General features: G+C 43.1%; 1 protein-coding gene across 1 annotated transcript in view; it reads right to left on the bottom strand.

Annotated features, from left to right (window-relative positions):
- TRPC6 (transient receptor potential cation channel subfamily C member 6) overlaps positions 1-22,531 on the bottom strand; it is a 303,958-nt gene extending 281,427 nt beyond the window's left edge. Inside the window, exon 1 of the mRNA XM_073662136.1 lies at positions 22,184-22,531. Coding sequence (XP_073518237.1) covers positions 22,184-22,323 — 140 coding nt within the window. The 5' untranslated portion in view covers positions 22,324-22,531. The remainder of the gene's footprint in view (positions 1-22,183) is intronic.
- Between the last annotated feature and the right edge of the window lie 5,262 nt (positions 22,532-27,793).

The raw sequence follows: 27,793 nt of genomic DNA, 5'->3' as shown, positions 1-27,793 counted from the left end.
CACTAAACTAATTGCGTAAGTTTCATATCAAATAAACCATATGGCTCACCCCATCGTATGGGAATGGAGGAAGACAGGCAATATCCACAACTTGTGTTTTGCTGGCTCTGTGGCTTCATCAGGAGTATGGATACCTGGAGACCTGAGGTATGACCTGGTTATTTAAGTTGTAATTTGTCTCAGTCTGAACCAAATTGTTGATGGAAGGGGTCTTGAGAGTGCAGTTTGGATTAGGAGCAAGTATTTGCCTGATACGCATTTTTACTGGAGGCCTGTGACAGGCAACAAAGTTCTCAGCTTTGGTTCAGGAATTTGAGCTAAACAATTTTTAAAGGGATTGTTCAGAACTAAAAAATTGATAGGTTATCAATATCACATCGGAGAATGTCCAATACATATGACACAGACATGGATTAACTGTACATTCACATGGTTTTTAACTAGTTTTATCACAACTGCGTGAGTAAACCCTTAACTCTAAACCAGGGGAAGATGCCAGGAATATACAGTACAGACCAAAAGTTTGGACACACCTTCCCATTTAAAGATTTTTCTGTATTTTCATGACTTTCAAAATTGTACATTCACACTGAAGGCATCAAAACTATGAATTAACACATGTGGAATTATATACTTAACAAAAAAGTGTGAAACAACTGAAAATATGTCTTATATTCTAGGTTCTTCAAAGTAGCCACCTTTTGCTTTGATGACTGCTTTGCACACTCTTGGCATTCTCTTGATGAGCTTCAAGAGGTAGTCACCGGAAATGGTCTTCCAACAATCTTGAAGGAGTTCCCAGAGATGCTTAGCACTTGTTGGCCCTTTTGCCTTCACTCTGCGGTCCAGCTCACCCCAAACCATCTCGATTGGGTTCAGGTCTGGTGACTATGGAGGCCAGGTCATCTGGCGTAGCACCCCATCACTCTCCTTCTTGGTCAAATAGCCCTTACACAGCCTGGAGGTGTGTTTGGGGTCATTATCCTGTTGAAAAATAAATGATGGTCCAACTAAACGCAAACCGGATGGAATAGCATGCCGCTGCAAGATGCTGTGATAGCCATGCTGGTTCAGTATGCCTTCAATTTTGAATAAATCCCCAACAGTGTCACCAGCAAAGCACCCCCACACCATCAAACCTCCTCCTCCATGCTTCATGGTGGGATCCAGGCATGTAGAGTCCATCCGTTCACCTTTTCTGCGTCGCACAAAGACATGGTGGTTGGAACCAAAGATCTCAAATTTTGACTCATCAGACCAAAGCACAGATTTCCACTGGTCTAATGTCCATTCCTTGTGTTCTTTAGCCCAAACAAGTCTCTTCTGCTTGTTGCCTGTCCTTAGCAGTGGTTTCCTAGCAGCTATTTTACCATGAAGGCCTGCTGCACAAAGTCTCCTCTTAACAGTTGTTGAAGAGATGTGTCTGCTGCTAGAACTCTGTGTGGCATTGACCTGGTCTCTAATCTGAACTCCTGTTAACCTGCGATTTCTGAGGCTGGTGACTCGGATAAACTTATCCTCAGAAGCAGAGGTGACTCTTGGTCTTCCTTTCCTGGGGCGGTCCTCATGTGAGCCAGTTTCTTTGTAGCGCTTGATGGTTTTTGCAACTGCACTTGGGGACACATTCAAAGTTTGCCCAATTTTTCGGACTGATTGACCTTCATTTCTTAAAGTAATGATGGCCACTCGTTTCTCTTTACTTAGCTGCTTTTTTTCTTGCCATAATACAAATTCTAACAGTCTATTCAGTAGGACTATCAGCTGTGTATCCACCTGACTTCTGCACAACACAACTGATGGTCCCAACCCCATTTATAAGGCAAGAAATCCCACTTATTAAACCTGACAGGGCACACCTGTGAAGTGAAAACCATTTCCGGTGACTACCTCTTGAAGCTCATCAAGAGAATGCCAAGAGTGTGCAAAGCAGTCATCAAAGCAAAAGGTGGCTACTTTGAAGAACCTAGAATATAAGACATATTTTCAGTTGTTTCATACTTTTTTGTTAAGTATATAATTCCACATGTGTTAATTCATAGTTCTGATGCCTTCAGTGTGAATGTACAATTTTCAAAGTCATGAAAATACAGAAAAATCTTTAAAGAAGAAGGTGTGTCCAAACTTTTGGTCTGTACTGTATTCACGTGGAGCGGCCATGTGCTATCATATAGTGACTTTTCAAATGTATAGCCACCGTATTGGGTTTGCTACACCCAAAGAAGCTGATACTTTGTGGTTCTACAATCTGGTTTGCAAAAGTGGATCACGAGCAGGGGACTCTCCTCTGTGACGCCACTATGGAAAGGGGGCCGTGCATTTTCAATAGAGGGGTCTATCGGACTGGCAAAGATAGGCAATCTAATGGCACATTTCAGAACCCCATGCTTGTGATTGGGGAGGGTTTCAGTAATCAAACCCCCAGTGATCTGCAAGTTATCACCTATCCCGTAGATTCGTAAGATAGGAATAACTATTTAAGGAGGAATTAGTAATCAAGGCAACATGACTGACCTCAGGCAGAGCTTGTATACTTAACAGTTGTTAGCGTAGAAAATATTATTAAACATGCTTTCAGCATTAGGAAAATTTATTATAGCAAAGGGTAAGTCATTTACTGCCTGTGTGCATCCAAGAGTCTTTACAGCATGCATTCATCACAGTTATTGTACCGAACTGAAAGCTAAAATATAATTAATGTGGAAGATAATACGGTACAGTGAGGACCCGATACTGTAAGAAGAGGGGATTTCAGATTTTGCTTAGGCTGGAATCACACATGCAGTTTTTGTAGCAGTTTTGCTGCAGTTTTTTGGAATGGATAAAGATGTATTCATAAGTGGAGGTTGATGTTTGATTAAAAGGTTATCAAAACCACATTGAAAGAAAAACGTGATTTTAAAGGGAAACTGTCACCCGCTGGGACTTATCTGACCTCTAATATGACTTCCTGGCGCCTGCACACAAGATCCCTGCAGTACAATGACTGCATAGTACACAGTACAAGTGCGCCTTCTGTAAAAAGCAAAGGGCGCAGGCGCGGGATCTGGCCACGGTGATTGCATGTCACAGGGCAATGTGACGTGCAGGGGAACGGGGAAATATTTTAATTACCACAGTAGGTAACATAGTAACATAGTTTTTAAGGTTGAAGGAAGACTAAGTCCATCTAGTTCAACCCATAGCCTAACATGTTGATCCAGAGGAAGGCAAAAAAAAAAAACATGCAGCAAACACTAAGCTCCACATTGAGGAAAAAAATTCCTTCCTGACTCCATACGACAATCAGACTAGTTCCCTGGATCAACGCCCTATCAAGGAATCTAGTATATATAACCTGTAATATTATACTTTTCAAGAAAGGCATCCAGGCCCTTCTTAAATTTTAGTAGTGAATCACTCATTACAACATCATGCGGCAGAGAGTTCCATAGTCTCACTGCTCTTACAGTAAAGAATCCGCGTCTGTGATTATGATTAAACCTTCTTTCCTCCAGACGTAGAAGATGCCCCCTTGTCCTCGTCTCTGGCCTCAGAGTAAAAAGATCAGTAGAAAGGTCTTTGTACTGTCCCCTCATATACTTGTACATAGTAATAAGATCACCCCTAAGCCTTCGTTTTTCCACAGTAAATAACCCCAAGTGTAATAACCTGTCTTGGTATTGCAGACCCCCCAGTCCTCTAATAACCTTGGTCGCTCTTCTCTGCACCCGCTCTAGTTCAGCTATGTCTTTCTTATACACCGGAGACCAGAACTGTACACAGTATTCTAAGTGTGGTCGCACTAATGACTTGTATAGAGGTAAAATTATGTTCTCCTCATGAGCATCTATGCCTCTTTTAATGCATCCCATTATTTTATTTGCCTTTGCAGCAGCTGCCTGACACTGGCCACCAAATGTGAGCTTGTCGTCCACCAATACACCCAGGTCTTTTTCAGTTACAGTTTTGCCCAGTGTTTTACAATTAAGCATATAATTATACATTTTATTTCCTCTGCCCAAGTGCATTACCTTACATTTATCCCCATTAAAGCTCATTTGCCATGCATCAGCCCAAGCTTCTAGTTTACATAGATCCTCCTGTAATATAAAATTGTCCTCCTCTGTATTGATTACCCTGCAGAGTTTAGTGTCATCTGCAAATATTGAAATACTACTCTGTATGCCCCCTACAAGGTCATTAATAAATATGTTAAAAAGAAGGGGGCCCAATACTGACCCCTGTGGTACCCCACTGTTAACTGAGACCCAGTCTGAGTGTTTTCCATTAATAACCACCCTTTGTTTCCTATCACTGAGCCAATTCTTAACCCACATACATATATTTTCCCCTATCCCCATTGTTCTCATTTTATGTATCAACTTTTTGTGTGGAACTGTATCAAAAGCTTTTGAAAAGTCCATATACACAACATCCACTCCATTTCCTTGGTCCAGTCCAGAACTTGCCTCCTCATAAAAACTGATCAGATTAGTTTGACAGGAACGGTCCCTCGTAAACCCATGTTGATATTGGGTCATGAGGTTATTCTTCTTTAGATACTCTAGTATAGCATCTCTTAGGAAACCCTCCAGGATTTTACCCACAGTAGAGGTTAAGCTTACCGGCCTATAATTTCCAAGTTCGGTTTTTGTCCCCTTTTTGAATATTGGCACCACATTTGCTATACGCCAGTCCTGTGGTACAGACCCTGTTATTATGGAATCTTTAAAGATTAAACATAATGGTCTATCTATGACTTTACTTAATTCCTGCAGTACTCGCGGGTGTATCCCATCCGGGCCCGGGGATTTGTCAACTTTAGTGATTTTTAGACGCCGCCGTACTTCCTGCTGGGTTGAGCAAGTGACATTTAATGGAGAATTTTTGTTATCACTAATCATGAGGGATCGTGGGGATTTCTTCCCGTCCCCCGGTCTGCAAGCATTGAAAACTTCACTGAATAAAAAGCAAATTTCACAGCAACAAGACCTCTAATATGAGGCATACAGGTAGGTATAGATTTACATTTCTATCACCTGTATGCCCATATTAGACATAAGATAAGTGCCAGGGGTGACAGATTCCCTTTAATGCAGCTTTCAAAGCTATATCGGGATAATACATGGGAAACATGTTGAATAAGCAAGTACATTAAAAGCACACAAGAAGACAAGAGTATTTGATGATGTTTCAACTGTATCTCAACTACCACATCTGAGTACACTCTAAAGTTTCCATTTTTCATGTATGTTGCAGACATATTAAATTCCATGACTTTTACACATGTCCATTTTGTCTCAAACATCAATGGTCCATGAAAAAAAAAAAAAGTACTCAGCCATGTTCAAGTATGATCTGCTTTGTGGCACAAACTGACCCATTTAAAGGGAATTGATTAGTGAAAATCAGTGCTGTATCCGTGCACTGTCAAATCATCACATTTTTTTTTTTTAGCAGAAGCCTGAAAGTGTTGTTGCAAAATTAACTGGAGTTTGGAACTGTTCATAATTCCCTCCACCTTCACTAAATCCCCAATACCAGCTACCAAAAAACAGCCCCAAAAATATAATGCTGCCTCCACCACGCTACACTGCGGGTATGATTTTCTTTTGGTTGTGTGCAGTGTTATCTTTGAAGCAAACATACCTTTTGGGATTATGGCCAAAAAGTTTTACCTTGGTCTCATTAGACCATAACACATTTTCCTACATGGTTTTGTCAGACTTCATGTAGGTTTTGGCATACAATAGCCAGGCTTGTATGTTTTTCTTTGTAAGAAAAGGATTCTCTCTGGCACCTTACCCCACAGGCCAGACTTATGAAGAATGGGAGATTGTGGTCACATGCATTACACAATTAATATTTTCCAGAAATGCCTGCAGCTCCTTTAGTGTTGCTGTCGGCCTCTTGGCAGCCTTCGGGACCAATTTTCTTTTTATCTTTTCGTCAATTTTTGAGGGACGCCCAGTTCTAATTAATGATAATGTTGTGCCAATTTTAAGCCAGTTATTGATAACCATTTTCAGTGTTCCATGGTATATATAATGCCTTGGAATTTTTTTTTTTTTTTTTTTTTTTTAATACCCTTCTCCTGACTAATAACTTTCACCAATGAGATCCTTTTGCTGTGTTGTAAGCTGTTTACGAACCATGACTTTTGCTGTAAAATGCAGGAAAATCCTCCTAGAATAGATAAACTTTATACGGGGATAATCAGAATCACTGTAAATGATGGCAGCTGTGCACTGACTACTACTGTCACAGGTGTTATCAATTATAAGTTGACAGACAGTCACGCTGCAGTTGGTTGCAGGAGATCTCTTCGTTTGGCATTACAGACACCTTCTTAGAAGTTGTCTCACTCTAGGTCTCCAGCGGCTACCTACCTCCTGCTCTAATTAGAACGCTGGCCTGGGTGTTTAAATACTTTCATTCTGCTATATGGCGATGCCGGTGATATTCATTTGTTCTCTGGTGAAAGCTTGGAGCGAGTGCAGCCTGTTTACTTCCTCTCTGGTGCTAAGAGGACGTGTGTGTTATCTCTCTGAAGTCGGCTCCAGCTAAGTTATATTTCCCCCATATCTGTCCTCCTTGTTGTCTTTAGTTGTCAGTGGGGATCGACAAGTGCTCATCCCCCTACTTCCCTAGCCAGGGCCAAGTGCTAGGGAGATACATGGATAGGTTCTTGTATGGCAATTGGTGAAGAACCAATAAAGGGATGGTAGGGGAGACAGGGTGATATGAGATCAGCCTAGGAGGTCTTCACTTCCCCCTTTCCCTAGAGTCTGGGCTCCCTTCCTCTCTTCCCTTTGTGTTACATTTAGTCTTTCCCAAACCTTGCGTGACAACTACCTATACTACTACGAGTATAGAATCGTAGAATGTTAGAGTTGGAAGGGACCTCCAGAGTTATAGTGTCCAACCCCCTGCTCAATGCAGGATTCACTAAACAATCTCAGACAGTATAAATGTGATTGGATAATTCTGCACACAACCACATCCCCAATTATAAAAGAGGGTGCTAAACATTATTTTAGTTTTGATATTTTTATTTTCCTAATCAAAAATTATTTAAGTTTGTTTCTCTATGGATTTGTACAGATTATGGGTGACATTAAAACTGGAAAAAGTGCTGAAATGATTCTTTTTGGTGTGATTTTTTTTTACATGACAAAAAAGGTTTACTTTACCTGCAGTCCTGTGTAAGTCCACAGCTAATACATTGTGATAGTACAGCAAGCTTCACTAAATAGCAAACTCAGCCTGGCCGCATTAGTTTAAACTGATATATAAACCCTTTTCCCATCCCCAAATCACCATCTTTCTGCACTCACAGTCTTACGGGAGAAGAATGGGAACTCTACGCATTTCCACTCTAGTTCTGTTTATCAAAAGATGATCTACGACTTCTGCTCCTCCCTAGATAATCAAACATCTCGAAAACTAAAAATATTTCATTTGTCTTCCTCGATGTACAAGCAAAACTCCACTTGAATGTGTAATGTCTGCGGGAGAAAGCAGCAGGGTATTTGTATTAAGTCTGCAATTAAAATAGTACATAACATAGAAACGTGGGGGGAGGAAAGTACCAACATGTAGAAACATCCCATAACGCTCAATCTATAACTACAGATACAACAGTATATATAGTAGTACTGCTATATACTACTGCCATATAACACTGTATAAGCATTGTATATGCAACCGAAAGACCCAGCTACTCCCATCTACTGTTCGGAGAAGTCTGGCCACAAGTGGTCTTCATGGAAGAATTGTAGCCAATTTAGTTAGGATTAATTGTGTCCTCAATCCTGATAAATACAGGCAGATAGTTTATTCATCATGCAGGCATCTGTTTGGCTTAAATTTATGCTGCATCAGGACAACCCCAAACATGCAGCCAATGTCATTAAGAACTATCTTCAGTGTAAAGAAGGACAAGGAGTCCTGGAAGTGATGATACGACCCCACAGAGCCCTGATCTCAACATCATCCAGTCTGTCTGGGATTATATGAAGACACAGAAGGATTTGCACAAGATCTGTGGTTAGTTCCCCAAGATGTTTGGAACAACCTCCCTATTTATTTATTCCCAGGACAAGTGGAATGAATGTAAAGAGTAATTGCTTAAGAAATGGGGCTGACAATTGCAAATGGATAGCCCTCCTAGCTACTTGCAGTTATAAGTTGACCAGTATGATTTACAGGCCAGCAATTAAGCCAATAAAGGGGGAAACTGTCATTGCGGAATTAAGAGTTTGACACCATGAGGCCAGTATAGTTGCACCCAGGTTCCACATTATGTATAAAGGGAGAACAAGGAGTCCATGTACTAGACATAAAAAATAGTTTATTGAACAATTAGTTAAAAATAGATATCACACATAATAAGGGCAATAGTGAAAAATAAAACCAGTCTCAGGTTCATTGATGCCATCAGTCACAACACCTGGGATAGTAACTTTCAGTGAGAAACACCACTCCTGCTGGCAAGTAAAGAACTAACATGGTATGTCTATATAATGCAGAAAGTATATGCCCTCTCACACACCATTAATAGTAGAAGAAATCAAGCAATGCTGTAGACATGCTGCGTGTACTTTTGATAAGGAAAATGGTCATTCAATTAGCACTGTTGTACTCAATACGTGAAAGTATAATGGAGACCATGAAGATGGATCATTAGTTCCCAAATAGAGGCTACATATATGAAGCTCACTAAAGTAGGCATAAAAGTTAATTGCACTAAGAGCTGCTAGTGTCATGCAGCGTACTATAATCTCACAATCAGGCAGAAATAGATAGATGAGAAAGTGACAAAAAGTCACTGCCTAAAGTAATAATTACCCAATGTCTTGTGTGATGATGATACACAAACCCATTTACCCCAGCGCGCGTTTCGCGGGATCTTGTTTCCTCGGGGCGAAGGAAGCAATATAGACTTATATTATGTTGTAGACTTGTATTATTCTTGCCAACTCTCCTGGAGTTACTGGCCGACCTCCTGGACTCCCAGAATAGTTGTCACATCTTGTTGACGCTAAATCCTTTGAAACATATTATAAACCAGTGATTGGGGGTATGATTATTGGTTAAAATTTCAGGTGCCATGGCAAGTTCACTGCACACAGAGGTCTTCTGGATGTCCACCAGTGAATGATGACCAGCATGGCCTATTTTTGTAACCCATGTAAATTATGCAGGCCCCAAGCATCACTGCCCGTCCCATCTCTTCCAGGTTGTGCTGGTTCTCTCCTGTGCATGGAGAAGTGGAGATCTCTTTGAAATTGTCTCCCAGCAATTATTTAGCTACCAGTTAGCCATGTACTATATTGTTTTATGGTTATAATTTATGGCGCTATAACTTGGGAATGGTAACATAATGTGTCTACTTATTTCAGTACCTTTTGATGCTGTGATGGTGGTATTATTTGGGCACTATATAGTAACAAGTATTTTTAGATGTATCTTGTCAATAGCCATCTATTGAACACACATTAGTGAAAACGGAGGCTGCGGTCATACTCGCCGGTGGACGAAAATTGCAACCAACCTGAGCTGCTACGGTGCTTGATAAAGAAGAATCCTATTATTCAGGGAAATAATTGTTCCACTCGCCAAGCCATAATGACCACATGGTTTTGTGACTGAAACTGCTGTTTCCCTGCAAAATCAAGTGATTCTAGAACAAAGACTTCAAGGACTTTTGGTGGATCAGAGCCTCTGTATTTTCATCTCTCAGCACATCTGTTGTGTATAAACACAGACTAAGGCCATGTTCACACGTTCAGTATTGGGTCAGTATTTTACATCAGTATTTGCAAGCAACAATCAGAACATGTGAATGTGGCCTTAAGGTAAGACTTAAAAATACTCTGTTTCCACCTTTCCAGGGATTGCAAGATGAGGTGCCCCATCCTCGAAATCCAGATCTACATTCTCAGGATCACTTCGCCCACGTTCAGTATTTTTATATCAGTATTTGTAAGCCAAAATCAGCAAGTGCTACAACAGAGGAAAAGTATAATAGTAACACATCACCACTTCTGTATTTATCACCCACTCCTGGTTTTGGCTTACAGATACTGAGGTAAAATACTGATCAAATACTGAACATGTGAATGTTTCCTAAGTGATCCCGAGAATGTAGTTCTGGATTTTGAGGATGGAGCACTGCATCCAGAGAATAGGGCTCTGCAGCCCAGTCCTAAAGTAGATATAAGTACACATAAACGAATAATTAGACTCATTTCTAGTATAATATTCTATTCAAAAGAATAATGAGGATACCCAATATCGAATACATTAATTCTCATACCTCATTATAATAAATCAAAAAAACAATTCATATATTATCAAACTTAGAAAGTTTATTACGTCAAAAATACCAAATTACTCAGGCAATAGACAAAGCCCTTTTATAAAATTTGCCCCTAAAAAAAGACCCATTAAAAAGACTACGGCAGTGTGGTTCTCGATGAAAATATTGTTTGGCACCATGATTATATTATCAAAATTGAACAGCATTAAATTTCATACATTCTTAGAACATAGTTGACATATATTATGAATTTTATACATATACAGCTTTACAACAATAGCTGTTTATAACAATAATTGTAATTACAATGCATGATTGAGGACTGATAATGTGTGTCTCATATAATTTAAATCTATATTACAGTTATTATCTCAATGGGTTCAAAGATCATTAGTTGCAAATACATAAATACAAGAACCACCCAGAGATACTCTAGTTAGCCCAAGAAGGAGGAATTGCTGTCACCCTCACCCCCATAGTTGCATAAATCGATGGTGAACATACAGACCATGTGCCATCTTGTGATGAACCACACTGCCTCGTACCCCAAAGCGCGTTTCGCGTTCTGCTTCATCGGGGGGTACTGAGGCAGTGCCATACCTGGGTTTTTATGTGGTGAACAATTTCAGGTCACCTGGAGTGTCTCATGATCCATGGGTGCGTGCGTTCCGCCCATCGCACATCGCCTCCCACGGCCGGCGTCCCGGAAATTCAGCTGCGCATGTCCGCAATGCAGGAGCTCCGATTGGACGCCAGGCAACGGAGGCGAGGCTGCAATGACGCGGCGCGCACGCGCACCTCATGAGAGCCCACCAGGCGCCATCTTGGGTTAGGGCACATATCCCAATACCCATTTTTTACCATATATAGTACATTGCATATAGATAAATAACAAGAAACTGAAATATATATAGAGATCTTGTATTGTTAGTTGCTTCAACAGATATTTTCTTCCTTTATAGTAATTCATCATATAGCTGGGGTTCAGAGTCTTAAAAATAAGAATATTGATTATTAATATCCCCAGAATTCAGGATAATATTATTAATCATTAATATAGTACAGGTAAACAAAATAATCAGTTTCTTATACAACAATTATTCAAGTATTTTCCATATAATCTTATGGTCAACCACCAGTATAATTATTTTCAAAGATAAAGAGTCTAGAATTCCCAGGAATAGCTGCATGGTATAATGGTAAGGGAGTAAATCATATGGTAATATACACAGCAAGGTCATGATTATGCCAGAAATGGGGCAAAGCTCACTAGACTCTTTATCTTTGAAAATAATTATACTGGTGGTTGACCATAAGATTATATGGAAAATACTTGAAAATATTTGAATAATTGTTGTATAAGAAACTGATTATTTACCTGTACTATATTAATGATTAATAATATTATCCTGAATTCTGGGGATATTAATAATAATCAATATTCTTATTTTTAAGACTCTGAACCCCAGCTATATGATGAATTACTATAAAGGAAGAAAATATCTGTTGAAGCAACTAACAATACAGGATCTCTATATATATTTCAGTTTCTTGTTAGTTATCTATATATGGTAAAAAATGGGTATTGGGATATGTGCCCTAACCCAAGATGGCGCCTGGTGGGCTCTCATGAGGTGCGCGTGCGCGCCGCGTCATCGCAGCCTCGCCTCCGTTGCCTGGCGTCCAATCGGAGCTCCTGCATTGCGGACATGCGCAGCTGAATTTCCGGGACGCCGGCCGTGGGAGGCGATGTGCGATGGGCGGAACGCACGCACCCATGGATCATGAGACGCTCCAGGTGACCTGAAATTGTTCACCTCATAAAAACCCAGGTATGGCACTGCCTCAGTACCCCCCGATGAAGCAGAACGCGAAATGCGCGTTGGGGTACGAGGCAGTGTGGTTCATCACAAGATGGCACATGGTCTGTATGTTCACCATCGATTTATGCAACTATGGGGGTGACAGCAATTCCTCCTTCTTGGGCTAACTAGAGTATCTCTGGGTGGTTCATGTATTTATGTATTTGCAACTAATGATCTTTGAACCCATTGAGATAATAACTGCAATATAGATTTAAATTATATGAGACACATTATCAGTCCTCAATCATGCATTGTAATTACAATTATTGTCGTAAACAGCTATTGTTGTAAAGCTGTATATGTATAAAATTCATAATATATGTCAACTATGTTCTAAGAATGTATGAAATTTAATGCTGTTCAATTTTGATAATATAATCATGGTGCCAAACAATACTTTCATCTAGAACCACACTGCCGTAGTCTTTTTAATAGGTCTTTTTTTAGGGGCAAATTTTATAAAAGGGCTTTGTCTATTGACTGTGTAATTTGGTATTTTTGATGTAATAAACTTTCTAACTTTGATAATATATCAATTGTTTTTTTGATTTATTATAATGCGGTATGAGAATTAATGCAGTCCTAAAGTAGACCTTTGACTACATTTTTTTTTTTTTAATTTACACTGGGTATCTTCTGCAATTACTGCTGCTCCTCTGAATCTAGAACAGTTTTTGTTTTTCTTTCATGCCCCTCTATTCCAAGGTTATGGCCCCTCAATAATAATGGTCTAAATTTTCCCTTTAACCAACTGGGCGTGTACCACAGAACTTCACTGTGGGCTTTGCTTTTTCTCTTCTGATGCTGTCCAATCAAAATACGGTCACGCCCACAGAGAAATCCTGTTGTACATGCCCATTTGGTTGGAGAGAAAATTTGCACCATTATTACAAAGGGGTATAACTTTGGAAAGGAGGGGCACAGAAGAAAACAAAACCCTGTTCCAGAGTCAGTGGAGCAGCGGCAATTGGAGGAGATGCTCAGTTTAAAAAAATATAAATCTATGAAAGATCCTCTTTAGATGGAACAGAGGTGTGGATACTCGACCTCCACTCCATTCACGGTCCATGTGACTGCTGGACATATAGATGAACTGTGATTAGCTCTCTCTGGCAGTCTCATAGACAATATAAGGAACAAAGATCAAGCATGCACACTTCAGTTCCATTCTGCAGAACCCCATTCTTAGGATCCACAGCCTGATTTCAGTATCATGGGGGCTCCCAGCAGTCAGACCCCCAGTGATCAGTAAATTATCCCCTATCCTATGGACAGGAGACGTATATGGTTTATAGAATCATAGAATGTTAGAGTTGGAGGGGACCTCCAGGGTCATCGTGTCCAACCCCCTGCTCAATGTAGGAATCACTAAACCATCCCAGACAGATGTCTGTCCAGCCTCTGTTTGAAGACTTCTGTAGCACCCCGAGAGTTCGGTCGCTACAGAGGTATTGCATCTCAGCCAGATGTGCGATATCTCACTTCCAGGTAAGGATGGAGTGTGGATCAGGACCCTGACACCTGCATGCATTACACCACATTTCCGGGGGGCAGGGTGACCGATATGCTCCAAGTAGAGCACGACAGTCCCTGTCCCTGGCTGGAGTGGGGGGAGGGAACACCGAGGAAGGGGGGACCCTGTAGTGCATAGGAGGGAGAGGGCAGTTCCTGGGTGCACTTAGAGGGAGGTATAAAAGGTGGGAGCCATCTTAGAGACAGAGTTCAGTTCAGTTGGGTTCAGTCCAGTCAGAGGAGGAGAGAGGGAGCAGAGGCTCAGGCCGAGCTCTGCTCCGCAGGCAGGCCTGAGAGAGCGGCCGGAGCCTGGAGGAAGGAGAAGGAAGGAAGGAAGAGGAACAGAGGAGGCTCCAGGAACAAGGAACGAAGGGACCCCAGGGGTGTGGACCGGCGAGTCGCCACCGCACGCCCGAATCTACCTGCGTAGAGTGGTCAGGCCAAAGGGGGAGACCGGTCCCCGAAACTAGTGGAGGCGGGGAACTACCCTCAGCTAGGAACCGGAGGCTGTGACATTTTATGTGGCGCAGCCCCTCGCTACACCCGCTAGGAAGGCACCACATAGGGTCAGGGAAACGGCACCAAAGTTTACCAGAGAAGACCCGAGGCAGCCGGACAGAAGCGAGGTCACTGGCGGGGTATGACAGGCCAGAGAAAGGACACAAAAAGGGGGTCCTGTGAAACGCTCCAAAGTTTTCTGGGAGTAGGCCGAGCCCCTCACCTGGTGAACACAGTGCGACGTGGGATGTTATGACCAGCTGTAGTAACGTGGATAAAGAACTGTGAGTAAATACCCTGGACTGCATTACAGGACTCTCGCGCGCCATCACCCCCAACATCCACACTTGCTGCCCTGAGGCTATACTCCTCCCGTGGGGAGTTATACTATCCTCTGCTGCACCCACAACACCAGCCTCAGCGGTCTGCCCTGCAGCGGCGGTTCACCCTGACCGCAATCCACGGGTGGCGTAGTCGGACATTTAATTTCATAAAAACCACATAAATAGACTGCCATTTGGGTTGACCACCCTGAGCCACGGGACCGGGTCCCCACAACGCAAGGACTACAATCCCCAGCATCCATAAAAGGTCCGGTTCTGGGTATCCCCACACACACACGGCCCAGGGGGCGCATCACTTCCATTGAAGGAGAACTCACCACCTCTCATGGCCGCCTGTTCCACTCATTGATCACCCTCTGTCACGGGTGTATCAGAGATGACAGACAGTCACCCTGCAGTTGGCTGCAGGAGATCTCTACGTTTGGCATTACAGAAATCTTCTTAGATGAGAGGCTGTCTCTAGGACCCAGTGGCTACCTCCCTCTGGTAATTAGCTCCCTGGCCAGGGTGTATATATACCTGGTGTGTCTAAGAGGGAGGTGCCGGCTATATTCATTTCCACTTGTGAAGACTTAGCAAGAGCAGTACTTCATCCTCTCTGGAGCTTGAGGTCGAGTTCGCATTTGTCTGGAGTCGTCTAAAGCCAAGCAATCTACCCTTGTTATCTACAGAGTTTAGTGGAGATCAACTAGTGCTTATCTCCTCCCATCCCTAGCCTCAGCCATATGCCAGGGAAAGACAGGGCAAGGCAAGCGTGCGGCGATTGCTGAAGAGGCAATATAGGGACGGTAGTTGAGACAGGGTGACGCTAGACCAGACTAGGATGTCTCGCCTCCCCCCTTTCCCTCTTCCCTCTGTGTTGCACTAAGTCTTTCCCATACCTGGCGTGACTCCCTCACTGTCAAAAACTTTTTCTAACATCTAATCTGTATTTTCTCCCTTTCAGTTTCATCCCATTGCTTCTCGTGTTTCCATGAGCAAAGGAGAATAAAGATGATCCTTCTACAATGTGACAGCCCTTCAGATATTTGTAGAAAGCTACCAAGTCTCCTTTTAGCCTTCTTTTTTGCAAGCTAAACATTCCCAGATCCTTTAACCGTTTCTCGTAGGACATAGTTTGCAGTTCGCTCACCATTCTGGTCGCTCTTCTCTGAACTTGCTCTAGGTTTTTGATGTCTTTTTTAAAATGTGCCCAGAACTGGACACAGTATTCCAGATGAGGTCTGACCAAGGAGAAGTAGAGGGGGATAATCACTTCACGTGATCTAGACTCTATGCTTCTCTTAATACATCCCAGAATTGATCTGGAACTTGTGGGTCTACATCTTACCCATCTGCAGTTCTCCCAGGCATGCTGGGAGTTGTAGTTTTGCAACTGGAAAGAAACAGGTGAAATACAGGATGACCGTATTACAGGAAACAGCAGGAGGATTCAGAACATTTTAAGGAACAAAATATAATAATAATTGAGCGGAGAAACCAACATAATTAAAGTCCCTCATTAGATAGTCTCCATTCTCAATTAGTTGATTTCAAGAAACATGACATCACATTACAGGAGGCATTTGGATGCCCACTTCCAAGCATTCGCATGTTATGTACAAGTAATTTCAGCCATAATTGCTTTTCTAAAAAATAAAATAATAATAATAATAGCAATCATTGATTCATTAGGACGTCGTCTTCATCTTAAACTCAAGGGATCATCACAATTTGCAAGAAAACCACCCAAGAGTAAGGAAGTAAGGGTGAAAGAGAAGCCATATAATCATACTGATAGCATTTTTAATGGTATATAAACCCTTATTAGATACCATATTTGTACATTCAGACCTAAAAGGGGTTGTAACGGTGCAGAAACAGTGCCATTCTTTTCCATAGGCTGTCTATGGTATTGCAATTTAGCCTCATTCGCCTCTTTGGGGATGCACTGTAAAAGCAAAATAAACTCTTGCGGTGCTATTGCTCTAGATTTCCCGAAACTCTTTCTATTCAAATAAATTAAAAAAAAAGTACTTGCAAGACTAAGATATATGCTGCCCAGAGTATATATATGACGATGACGTCATGCCGGGACTATAAATTAGATGAGGCACCGGGGATGATATTAGGTAGGAGGAGATTTGTAGAGCTGTGGACCGGCGACCATGTCGGGTCTAGCAAATCTTTTTGCTCCACTCTACTTACATGAGTCCTTTTCTTTCTTCCCTTAGTTGTCAGCTCTGAGCAGGATGCCATAGTGATTGCAGGTAGATATTGTAACAGTGACAAGACCATCCCAAAAATGCACAAAACCCATTTTAAAGGTCAGGAATCTGCACCTGCAGTACAAGAGACCAGCCCTGAAGCAGGGGCGTAATGACCGTGTTGGAGGGGGGGTGGCCCACCATCGCCAATGACTATTTCACCTGGATGTGCATCCTCAGGCCGGGCATTATTACAAAAACGAGCCCAGGACGGGTGACATTAATTCAGGAAGGGGCCAGGATGGGGGACATTATTACAGGAGGGGGGAGGAATAAACATGATTTATAGGTTCTACAACAATACAAGGGCCCATACATCTGATCAACATGCAGCTGGTGGTCCAGGACCAAATTTTGCACCCGTGCCCATCAGACTCTAGTTACGCCCCTGCCCTGAAGTAATAATGTGGAGATGGGGTTATCCGTGGGCATAAAGTCTAACTTTCAAGTGTTTAGCTGGGAATCATTTAGAGGCTGGCACCTTTCACTTAGGACTCATTCTGAAGTCTATTTTTTTTTTTGCATATAAGTGAAAACAGACCATTTTTCATAGGTGGCTAGGTCTGATTTTTATCCATTTTTTGGTCCTTTTTTGCATCCGTTGTTTCTTGTATGCAAAAAAAAGTAATAATTCAAGCTTCTCTTACCCATTTACAAGTGAACAACCAGGCAGCATTAGCGTGAAATTATTTTAATTGACCGTTAAGTCACCTGTCCTAGCTCCAGTGCCGGGCTTTGCCTCCTTCCTCTTAGGCCTTTTAAGGCCTGCTCTGGTGACTGTGTGCTGCCTGAGTGCTCAGGACGTAGAGCATCCTGCTATCACTGCTTTTCTAATAGTTTACCTCACCTTTCACTTGGTTCAACTCCAGCCAAGGGTCTAATTATCTTCCCAGCTTTTTATGATTGCAATCCAGCAACCATCTACTACTCCCAAACTCAGTCCAGCTAATCCTGGTGCTATTGCTCATTGCATTCTCAGCTCTGCTGTGTCAAGTTATATGTTTAGAAAACCATCTCTACTATGAAGGTATCTGATGATTTATTTGTTTCTATTATCTTGATGCTATCGCACAGTTACAACTTGTGATACAAGATATCAAAATGGCTATACATCTCTGCTATACATCTCTGCTATTCCTGTGTGTAATGTTTAACTCATAGACACCACTGCTGGGAGTAGCCGCAAACCACCAGAAAAATATTTAAGAGACACGATACATATGTAATATAGTGGTCTAATAAGGAGGAAAAAGTGATGGAAGAACAAATATCCCACAACACACATAGTTAAAGCATGGTTTAATTCATGTTATAATGGTCTGGTCAAAAAGTGGAAAAAAAATAGGACATGTGAAAAATATTGGTATCACGCATAAATGCTCGTGTGTGTACACATAACAGAGAAAGATGTATAAGTTAGTGCTGTCGCGATTCCACCACTCACAGTGTCCTATGGATGCAGTGAGTGACAGCTCAGCCACCCTATAAGATCAGGGGAGTGCTGGGCTGTCAGTATTGTGATAATCAGGCCGAGCTTGCTGGGTTTCCTCCAGGTGTCATCCATTCAGGGTGATTGCCTGGCTATTTAACTGGCTGATAATTGTCAGACCATTGCCAGTCGTAGCTTTGCTCAGTGGTGTGTGCACCTTGTGCTTACAGTTCCGCTATTCTGATCTTTGCTGCCTGACCTTGGACTTTGCCTTCTGACCATTCCTTTCCCTTACCCTTTTGCCTTTGACGTGCTCTCCCGGTATTTGACCCTCTGACTCCCTTGTCTCACGTCTTGTCCGTGAGTATTGACTTTAGCGTCACAAGGGCACTACTTACTCATGGCATATCAATGTAGATGGATCCTCCACGCTGCCCCAGTTATTGTGTGTAAGCACACTTCTGCAAGAAAGATACCAGTTTGCCTATACATTTCTGCTATTCCTGTGTGTGGCTGCATTCCTGCAGCAAGATACCGGTTGCCTATACATCTGTGCTATTCCTGTACAATCCGCACATCTGGCTTAGCTGCATCTAGTGGTTCCAGCCCCACTGGACCATCTTCCATCCTATATACACTTAACTGGGAGGGCATTTAATCAGTGAGCAAAACAGACATGTTTCCATGATTTGGTGTGGACCTCACAGTCCGGAGGAAAAAAAAAAAAGTGACCGTGTCTACTTGAACATGAACCTGTTGGTAGTGGCAGCGCATGTGGGTGACCTCAGGGGTGCAAAATTGAAAGAAGAGCAAAGTTTCTAGCAAAGTCTAACTTTCTATTTTTTAAATTTTGAATGCCCAAGGAGTAGCGAAAGATCCGTGGTAGATCCGGGAGCTATAGACTCCCAAGACATCTGTGTCGCGGCTTTTTATTTCCGATGATATCAGTGTTTCTGTGCACAGGAGAGAAGAGGACTTCGTATGCTCCGATTAGTTGAGTATTAACTTTTTTTTTTTTTGTGGGATGGCATTATTAATTTTTAAGGGGGCACTCAGCACCATTACTGAAAGGGGGCATTATTAATTTATTTAGCACCAGCATCATTAATGAAGCCACGCTATACTATTGCAGTAGGATTAGATCTCAAGTCTCCTAATCCCTCGGGGCTCACTCATTGCTGGGACCCCAGTTAGTGACCATTTTTCATTGTAAATGGCCGGAGCAGCACGCGCCTGAGAATGATGAGGATGATAGTACTGGATGTCCTGGAGCAGTAGTCTGCAGCTATTCGTAACTTACTCTTCACTTTCATGGACCTGTTTTATCTCAGACATCGGTAGTATTGACAAATTGGGAAGGTTTCAATAGCTGAATCTTCCAAGAAATCTCCAAGAACTTCCAAAAACACCGTCCCCATCTCCATGTACGGTAGAGAGATGTTGCTGAGCAGTACTGTGCTCTGATGGAGAAGAGCGGATTTTATCTTACAGTCATATCGAAACCACAATGTACAATTAACGCACACCCAAAGTGTTAAATAAAGCGCTCGGTTCTGCTACTCTGATATGAAGACAATCTCTGGTATTGCAGGTCATCATGACTCACGTCCATTCAATACCAGACACATCTCACTGACAAGAGCACTGCTGTTTCTGGAAAAAAGCAAAAGCCAACCATGTTATTATCATCTAATATAAAGCAGTAGATTACCTGCAATCCTAACAAGCACCACAGATAGTCAAAACGAGTTGTGCAACCCGACACACTCAGCTCCGCTACATCAAATTCATCATGTACATTTGCTGTTACAATGTGAGATGATGCCTACCGGTGTATAACATCCACCGGCCCCTCATCTCCTCGCCCCCGATGTATAACCTCTGGCCCCCACCACGCCGTCTGCCTTTACTAATATGTGACAGAGCGGGCGGTGGTGCAGAGCTCACTGGTTCCAGCGCGGTCCTGTAAAAGGAGCCACCAGGGTAACAAGTCCATTCATGACATATCTTTCCCCTAAATCTTCCCCCATCACCTGTAAGTGATATTATTGAGAAGTGGAAGGAACCGCAGCAACTCAGCCATGAAGTGGAGACCCCATAACGTTACAGAGCGGGGGGCCGAGTGCTGAGGAGCAGAGTGCAGAAAAGTCACCAACGCTCTGCTGACTCCATAACTGCAAAGTTCAGACCTCCTCTGGTATAACATCAGCACAAACACTGCGCCCCCACCAGGAGCTTCATGGTCGAGCAGCTACATCGAGCTGTACATCACCAAGCACAATGCTGAGCGTCGGATGGAGTGGTGTAAAGCTGCCACCACTGGACTCTGGAGGAGAGTTGTTCTGTGCAGTGATGGATCACACTTCTCTATCTGCGTCTGATGGAGGAGTCTGGGTTTGGTGATTCCAGGAGAACGTTACCCCCTGACTGCATTGTGCCACTGTACAGATGGTGAAGGATAATGCTATGGGCTGTTATCAGGGGTCGGCATTGGCCCCTCAGCTCCAGAGAAGGGAAATCTTAATGCTTCAGCACAAGACATTGTGGACAATTGTAGCCTCAGCTTTGTGGGAACAGTTTGGGGATGACTGTGCCCAGTGCACAAGTTTGGTAGAAGAACTGCCTGGACCTTCTAACAGCCAGAACGAAGATGGTGATCCCGGCCTCTCCCCAACATTGGGGTCTGACCTCATAAATGCTCTTCTGGATGAAGCGGCAAAAATTCCCACAAACACATCCAACGTCTTGTAGAAATTCTCCCTCAAAACAGAGGAAGCTGTAATAGCTGCAAAGGAACGGTGTATGAATTTAGAATTGGAGATCAGAAAAGTTCCTGTGGGTGTAAGATCAAGGGGGCACATACTTTTGTGAACATCATGTAGCTGGAGAGCCATTGGTTAGAGAGTGACCACTGACCTAAAGTAGAATAGCCTAAAACTAGCTGACAGCACAAACTTATAGATGGACATGTACTAAGTAATCCTAGACCTGTCGCTCTCAAGTCTGCAGGTGTAAGTGCATGCTGGGAATTGTAGTGCTGTGACAGCTGGAGACTAGGGCCACAGGTTGGAGAACGGGTAATAAATCATAATAACCAATATTAAAATAAAAAGAATTAATAAATATAAAAAGTGTAATAATTTACGACACTGATGTATATACATGTCCAAATTAAACCAGTGATCTCCATATCCAGGACTGGGACTAAAAATTATATTATATTAAAAATATAAATAAATATATATTATATTAAAAAAAAATATATATATATATATATATATATATATATATATATATATATTTTTTTTTTTAAACACTGTGGTCAAATTCAACAAGTCCCAGTAATACAATGTCCTTGATGCTGAGATCATGGGTTTCATGCTTCACCATACCTTCGGATGGATCATATATAGTGGACTGACAATTGCAACTGTTTCCCTATACAATCAGATATACAGTATATATATATATATATATATATATATATACTCACAGTATGAGACATGTTTTATATATATACTATACGGGGGGTTAATACGTTTGGTTCAACGACAAACATAGGCCACATAGCCATGATACCTTATGGACACTTTAGCCGTATACTCCAAATATTCACCCCAATGTGAGGTGAACCCCTGTGCGGTAAAACATATAAAATTACACTGTAAATTGACACGAAAATGCCATTCCCACCTAAAAGCGCAGCATCCATCCTACCCGCAATCAATCACAAGCTCCCGATCATTTCTAGGCATTTCTGCTAATTAGATCCCACAATTACCCTATTCCCTTCTAATATTAATGCTCTGTCCCTTACTTATAGCATAATGCTAGACTCATTGATTGCATACAATAGATCACAGGTATGGCGTATAACTACAAGTCACAGCATGCATTTTCAGGCAGAATCTGCTTGGAATTGTAGTTCTTGCCTATAATAATTGCATATAAATCTGCACCCCTATATATTACAGTTAGGCACTTACATGTGATAATGTCCATAGTGATGTGAAGAGTTATCACCCCCATCCTCCACCTCCATAAGCAGGTAGTCCTGGCTCTCATTTCTGACAGCTGTGATGGGACAGTTGTTATTCCTTGACACATAAGGCTCACAGTGGCTCATGGTAATTCCAGAAATTCTCTTGGAAAAACTCTTCTCCCCAGCAGAGGCATGCAAGACAAGGCACCTCAGTGTGTGTGCTTCATGCACAGAGCGGACAATGATGCTCCCTGTACCCTGAGTCCAGGAGCATAGGCAATTTCTGCTGCTCCAATAGCCCCTTGCATGCTTTTTATTCCCTCTATCTGATCCCCCCAGCTCCAATTCTTGACTTTCTGTCTTCACACGCCCTCTGGTGGCAGAGAATACAATGCAGTTTCAGTGCAGGGATGAGTTGCAGCTGGTTTTGCTCTGATTGCTCATTATTGTTTTTCATCTTCTCACAAAATAGGTTTCTTTTTTTTTTCCAATTTGGAACACGATTGGATAGATAAAGTGTAATCAACAGCCATATCTAATCAATTATGAATTATTTGCATGTAGCCAATATTCTACAGTAAGATTAATTTGCATTAAGGTATATTAGGTTGCTATAAAAAAAAAATGTAGAATGCAATGCAGATGATAATATCGTAGAAATGCAACGTTATATGTTGTCTGCTGAAAATAATAGGCGTTCGTTGACTTTAAAGGGAACCTATCAGCAAGTTTTTATATATGGAAGTAGTGGTATGGCGCTGTAAACGCTTGTCCCCCAAGAAAAATAATACCAATTTTGTAGAGATCCAATGTGACAATCTGGAGAAATTTAGCTTAGAAGTCATATGCAAATCAGGCTAGAAGTGCATTGAGGGCCCAATGTCGGACTGAAAATTGCAGCTATAAGAAATAATGGCTGCAATTCGGTTGTGTGAATTATCAATTACATTGAGATCATATAATAAAATTGGGCTCCAAACCATATGACTGCAATATATGAGTACACCACAAGAGGGCATTCACATGCATAAATGGGGCCCTACTTCAGGGGCATAACTTGGGGGGGCATGCAGTGCATGTGTTCAGGGCGCAATAAGCAGAAGAGACCGTTGGTTCGCTTCTTTCATGATGAGAGATTAGCATCTTGCTTTATGCGGGGGTCTGAGGAGCAGCATATTGGCACCTTCCCCCCAGAAGGGGATTCATTAAAAGGCTGATCCCCTAATGTCAATTGTACTCCCCTCTTTTAGACGCGAAAAGAATTGAAGCTCTGACCGCCGGCACTTCTGGGGTGAAGGCAACGTGCAGCAGGGTGATGAGGTCCCCTGATCATTCTGCTGATGTCACTCACTACTGTGCTGCAGAGGAGGAGAAGATGAAGGGAAGGAAAGTATTCCAATGTACAAAGATACAGGAGAGTTTCATTGGGAGGGAATAATGTGAGGGGACAGTGTGAAGAGGGGGCAGCGTGGAGGGAAAACTGAAGATGGGGACAGTGTGTCAGTTTTAACTAATAAGGGCAGACAGTGTGTCAGTTATAGTTAATAAAGGCGAACAGTGTGACGGTTATTTATTATTATAGCGCCATTTATTCCATGGCACTTTACATGTGAAAGGGGTATACATAATAAGAAATAAGTACAATAATCTTGAACAATTCCAGTCGCCGACTGGTAGAGGAGGAGAGAGGACCCTGCCCACGAGGGCTCACAGTCTACAAGGGATGGGTGAGGATACAGTAGGTGAGGGTAGAGCTGGTAGTGCAGCAGTAGAGTGAAACAAAGGTTACTGCAGGTAGTAGGCTTCTCGGAAAAGGTAGGTCTTCAGGTTCCTTTTGAAGGTTTCCACGGTAGGTGAGAGTTTGATATTTTGGGATAGAGAGTTGCAGAGTAGGGAGGATGCACAGGAAAAATCTTATCTGCAATTATGGAAAGCGGAGATAAGAGGGGAGTACAGAAGGAGATCTTGTGAGGATGGGAGATTGTGACACGACCCCAGGGCAGTTGGGTACTCGGTGTCCGGGCCTATCGATGCTGGGGGGGAATATGTCACAGTGGCTGGCCCTGTCCGTGGCCCATGGCGGTCAACAAAAGGGGATAGTTTATATGGGATTTGTAGATTGATCGTGACGCCACCTGTGGTTTCTGGTAATTTGTACCAGCGCTGCTGCAGACCTCTGAGGCAGTTGATAGGGCAGCTAGGATGGAACAGCTCCCCACAGGGGGAGTGGGCCTAAGGGCAGTGTAGAATTTGATGGTGGGTGGTGATGCTGGGGCTTGTAGTGCAGTCGAGATGGCGCAGCAGGAGTAACTGACAGAGACAGGGGATTCGCTTCAATACCTTTACTGGTGTGGATATCAGGTACGGTCCAGGGTACTCGGTAGGATGATTGCACTTCAGGACTTCTCCCCAGTGAGCGGGTATAAGGCCTCCTGGTCCGTGTCTCCCTCTCTCTAAGCTCCTGGCCAGCCTGCAACTGGGCCTAGCTTCTGTGTCGTGTTGCTCTCTTCACGTGTCGCTTTGTAGTAGGACCTTCCACTGGCAGCCACTATCCCTGGGCGCCGGGGCCTTCGTGGTTCCTGGTCCTTTAATGGGTTTAGCTTCAGGTCGGCCAGGGACTTGTAGTCCTCCTGGTATGCCAGTGATCCCTACTGGGTATAAAGGACCCTGTAGGCGCAGACCCTGTGTCCGGTTTGTATACTCTGGGTGAGCCTATGATGCTCCTCTGCCCCCTCAACTCCTCTCTCCTCTCCTCTTTGCCTCCGGCCACACTCGGGGCCCTCAATACTACAGCAGACGTGCTGCGTCTTCGCTGCTCTCAGCGTCAACACGCTCTCTCTCAGACTGAGAGACTAACTTCTAACTGAGACTAACTTGCCTGGCTCCACCCTCCATATATATATCCCTAACAGGGCTCCCTCTGGTGGTATCAGGTGGAAGGGTGGAGGTGTTTGTATGTAATGAGGGCCTCTTGTGGAGAAGTCCGTCCATGCACCCTTTTGGGTCCTGTGGTACCTGTTGTAGCAGGGAGCCACAATTGCATGCAGGTAAGTACTGGGAGACTAGGTCACAGATGTAAGGAGGAGACAGGTTGTGGATGGCTTTGTATGCCATGGTTAGGGTTTTGAACTTGAGTCTCTTGGCAATGGAGACCCAGTGAAAGGATTGACAGAGAAGAGAGGCTGGGAAATAGCAGGAGGACAGGTGGATTAGTCGGGCAGCAGAGTTTAGGATAGATTGGAAGGGTTAGAAGCGTGTTAGAAGGGAGGCCATAGAGCAAGAAGTTGCAGTAGTCAAGGCAGGAGATGATGAGGGCATGCACTAGTGTTTTTGCAGATTTTTGATTAAGGAATGTACAGATACGGGAAATGGTTTTGAGTTGAAGTCATCAGGAAGTGGAAAGGGCTTGGATATGTGGTTCGAAGGAGAGATCAAAGTCAAGTGTTACCCCAAGGCAGTGAGCTTGTGGGACTGGGGAGAGTGAGCAGCCATTCACTTTGGTGGAAAGGTCTGTTGAAGGGGTTGAGTGAGATGGGGAAAAGATGACGAACTTGGTTTTGTCTATGTTAAGTTTTAGAAATCGAGCAGAGAAGGATGAAATAGTGGACAGAAAATGTAGGATTCTGATTAGTAATGAGGTTATATCGGGTGCAGAAAGGTAGATCTGTGGGTCCTAAGTATAGAGATTATACTGAAAGCCGTGGGACTTTATGAGCTGTCCCAGGCTGAAGGTGTAGATGGAGAAGAGCAGAGGTCCTAGAACTGAACCTTGGGGACACCGACAGATAAGGGACGAGATGAGGAGGTGGTGTGACAGTGGGAGATGCTGAATGTTCGGTCTGTTAAGTATGAAGAGATCCAAGATAGGGCCAAGTCTGTGATGAAAATAGATGAGAGAATCTGTAGTAATAGGGAATGGTCCACAGTGTCGAAGGCAGATGACTGGTCCCGGAGGAGGAGGACAGAGTAGTGTCGCTTGGATTTGACAGTTAATAGGTCATTGGTGACCTTAGCCAGGGCAGTTTCAGTGGAATGATGCTGTCGGAATCCAGATTGTAAGCGGTCAAAGAGGGAGCAGGAGCTGAGGTGAGAGGACAGTTCAAGATGGACATGTTGTTCCAGTAGTTTTGAGGCAAAGGGGAGAAATTATATGAGGCGATAGCTAGACACAGAGGATGGGTCAAGGCAAGGGTTTTTGAGGATGGGTGTGACTGAGGCATGTTTAAAGCATGAGGGGAAGACAACAATGTTAGTGTTGATGGGTTAGGGATGGGGTGAAGACTGTGGTGAGGTTTGGGATAAGGTGCGACGAGATCGAGTTAAGTGAACAGGTGGTGAGATGTGATCTGGAGAGTAGAGAAGAAAGTTAGCCTTCTGTAATGGTGGAGAATCTGGTTTTGGAGGAGGAGGACTGGGTAATTATGAGGAGGGGCTGTGAGGACTGTAGGCCAAAACTTTCTCTGAAGATGTCAATCCTCTACTTGAAGAATGAGGCAAAGTGTTAAATAGCTGTTTAGGGTTGTGTGACAGGGAGAATATAAGAGATGAGAAGTAAGTTTGTTTTGCTACAGTGAGTGTGGACTTGAAAATGGTGAGAGACTGTTTGAATGTGATGAAGTGCTCACTGGAGTGGGATCTTTTCCGTCTCCGCTCAGCAACCCTGGAAACCTGCCTCAGTTCTTTAGTCAGGCTGGTGAGCCAGAGTTGCATGTTAATTGTGTAAGCTTTGGTATGTGTGAGGGGAGTGACTGATTCTAGCTATTGTGGTGTTATATAAATCTGCATCGTTTAAGGAACCTATGTCTGCAAGAGGGAGAAGGGACTTAGAAAGTGAGTATAAATCAAGATGTTTTTGAGATTTCTGTGAAGGTGTGGAAGTTTGTGGAGTGGGGATTGTGCAGCTGGAGAGGGAAGAGAATGTGAGTTGGTTGTGGTCAGATAGGCGGAGTGGTGACTTAGAGAGGTTAGATAGGGAACAGAGGAGGGTGAAGATGGGCTCCAGTGTAAGTGACTGTGGAGGACCACTGAGCAAGGCCTAAGGAGGAAGTGAAAAATAGAAGCTTAGAGACAGCTGAGTGGGAAGTGTCAATGGGGATGTTGAAGTCACCCATGATGACAGTGAGGATGTCAGCAGAAAGGAAATTAAGTAGCCAGGTTGTAAAGTGGGGGGCAGTAAATGGCAGCCAGCTGGAGGTTGGAGGGGGAGTACATGCACACAGAGTGCACCTCAAAAGAAGGGAGAGTAACAGAGGGTGGCAGTAGAATTTGGGTGAAGGAACAGTTATCTGACAGGAGAAAACCAACTCCTCCACCATGCTTGGGGCGAGTTGTGTGAGAAAGATGGAATCCACCATCAGAAAGTGCAGTTGTAGAGTATGGGTCATAGGGGGTGAGCCAGGTTTCAGTGATGCATAGAAAGGAGAGTTTGTTAGTAATGCAAAGATCATGGATCATGGACGTATGAAAGTTTGTTGCAGACAGAGCAAGCGTTCCATAGAGCTCCTGTTAGAGGGTCTGGGGAATCGGGGGCTGGGTGAATGGGTATAAGGTTAGAGAGGTTGCGGAAATTTATGATCGTTCATGGATACAAGGTGGAAGTGACTGTAGGGATGTG

This window comes from Phyllobates terribilis, unplaced genomic scaffold (assembly GCF_046119375.1).
Source record: "Phyllobates terribilis strain yellow unplaced genomic scaffold, ASM4611937v1 Scaffold_2__4_contigs__length_985480577, whole genome shotgun sequence".
Classification (NCBI taxonomy): domain Eukaryota; kingdom Metazoa; phylum Chordata; class Amphibia; order Anura; family Dendrobatidae; genus Phyllobates; species Phyllobates terribilis.
The sequence above is the reverse complement of the archived record's forward strand: the minus strand, read 5'-3'. Positions and strand labels throughout refer to the sequence as shown.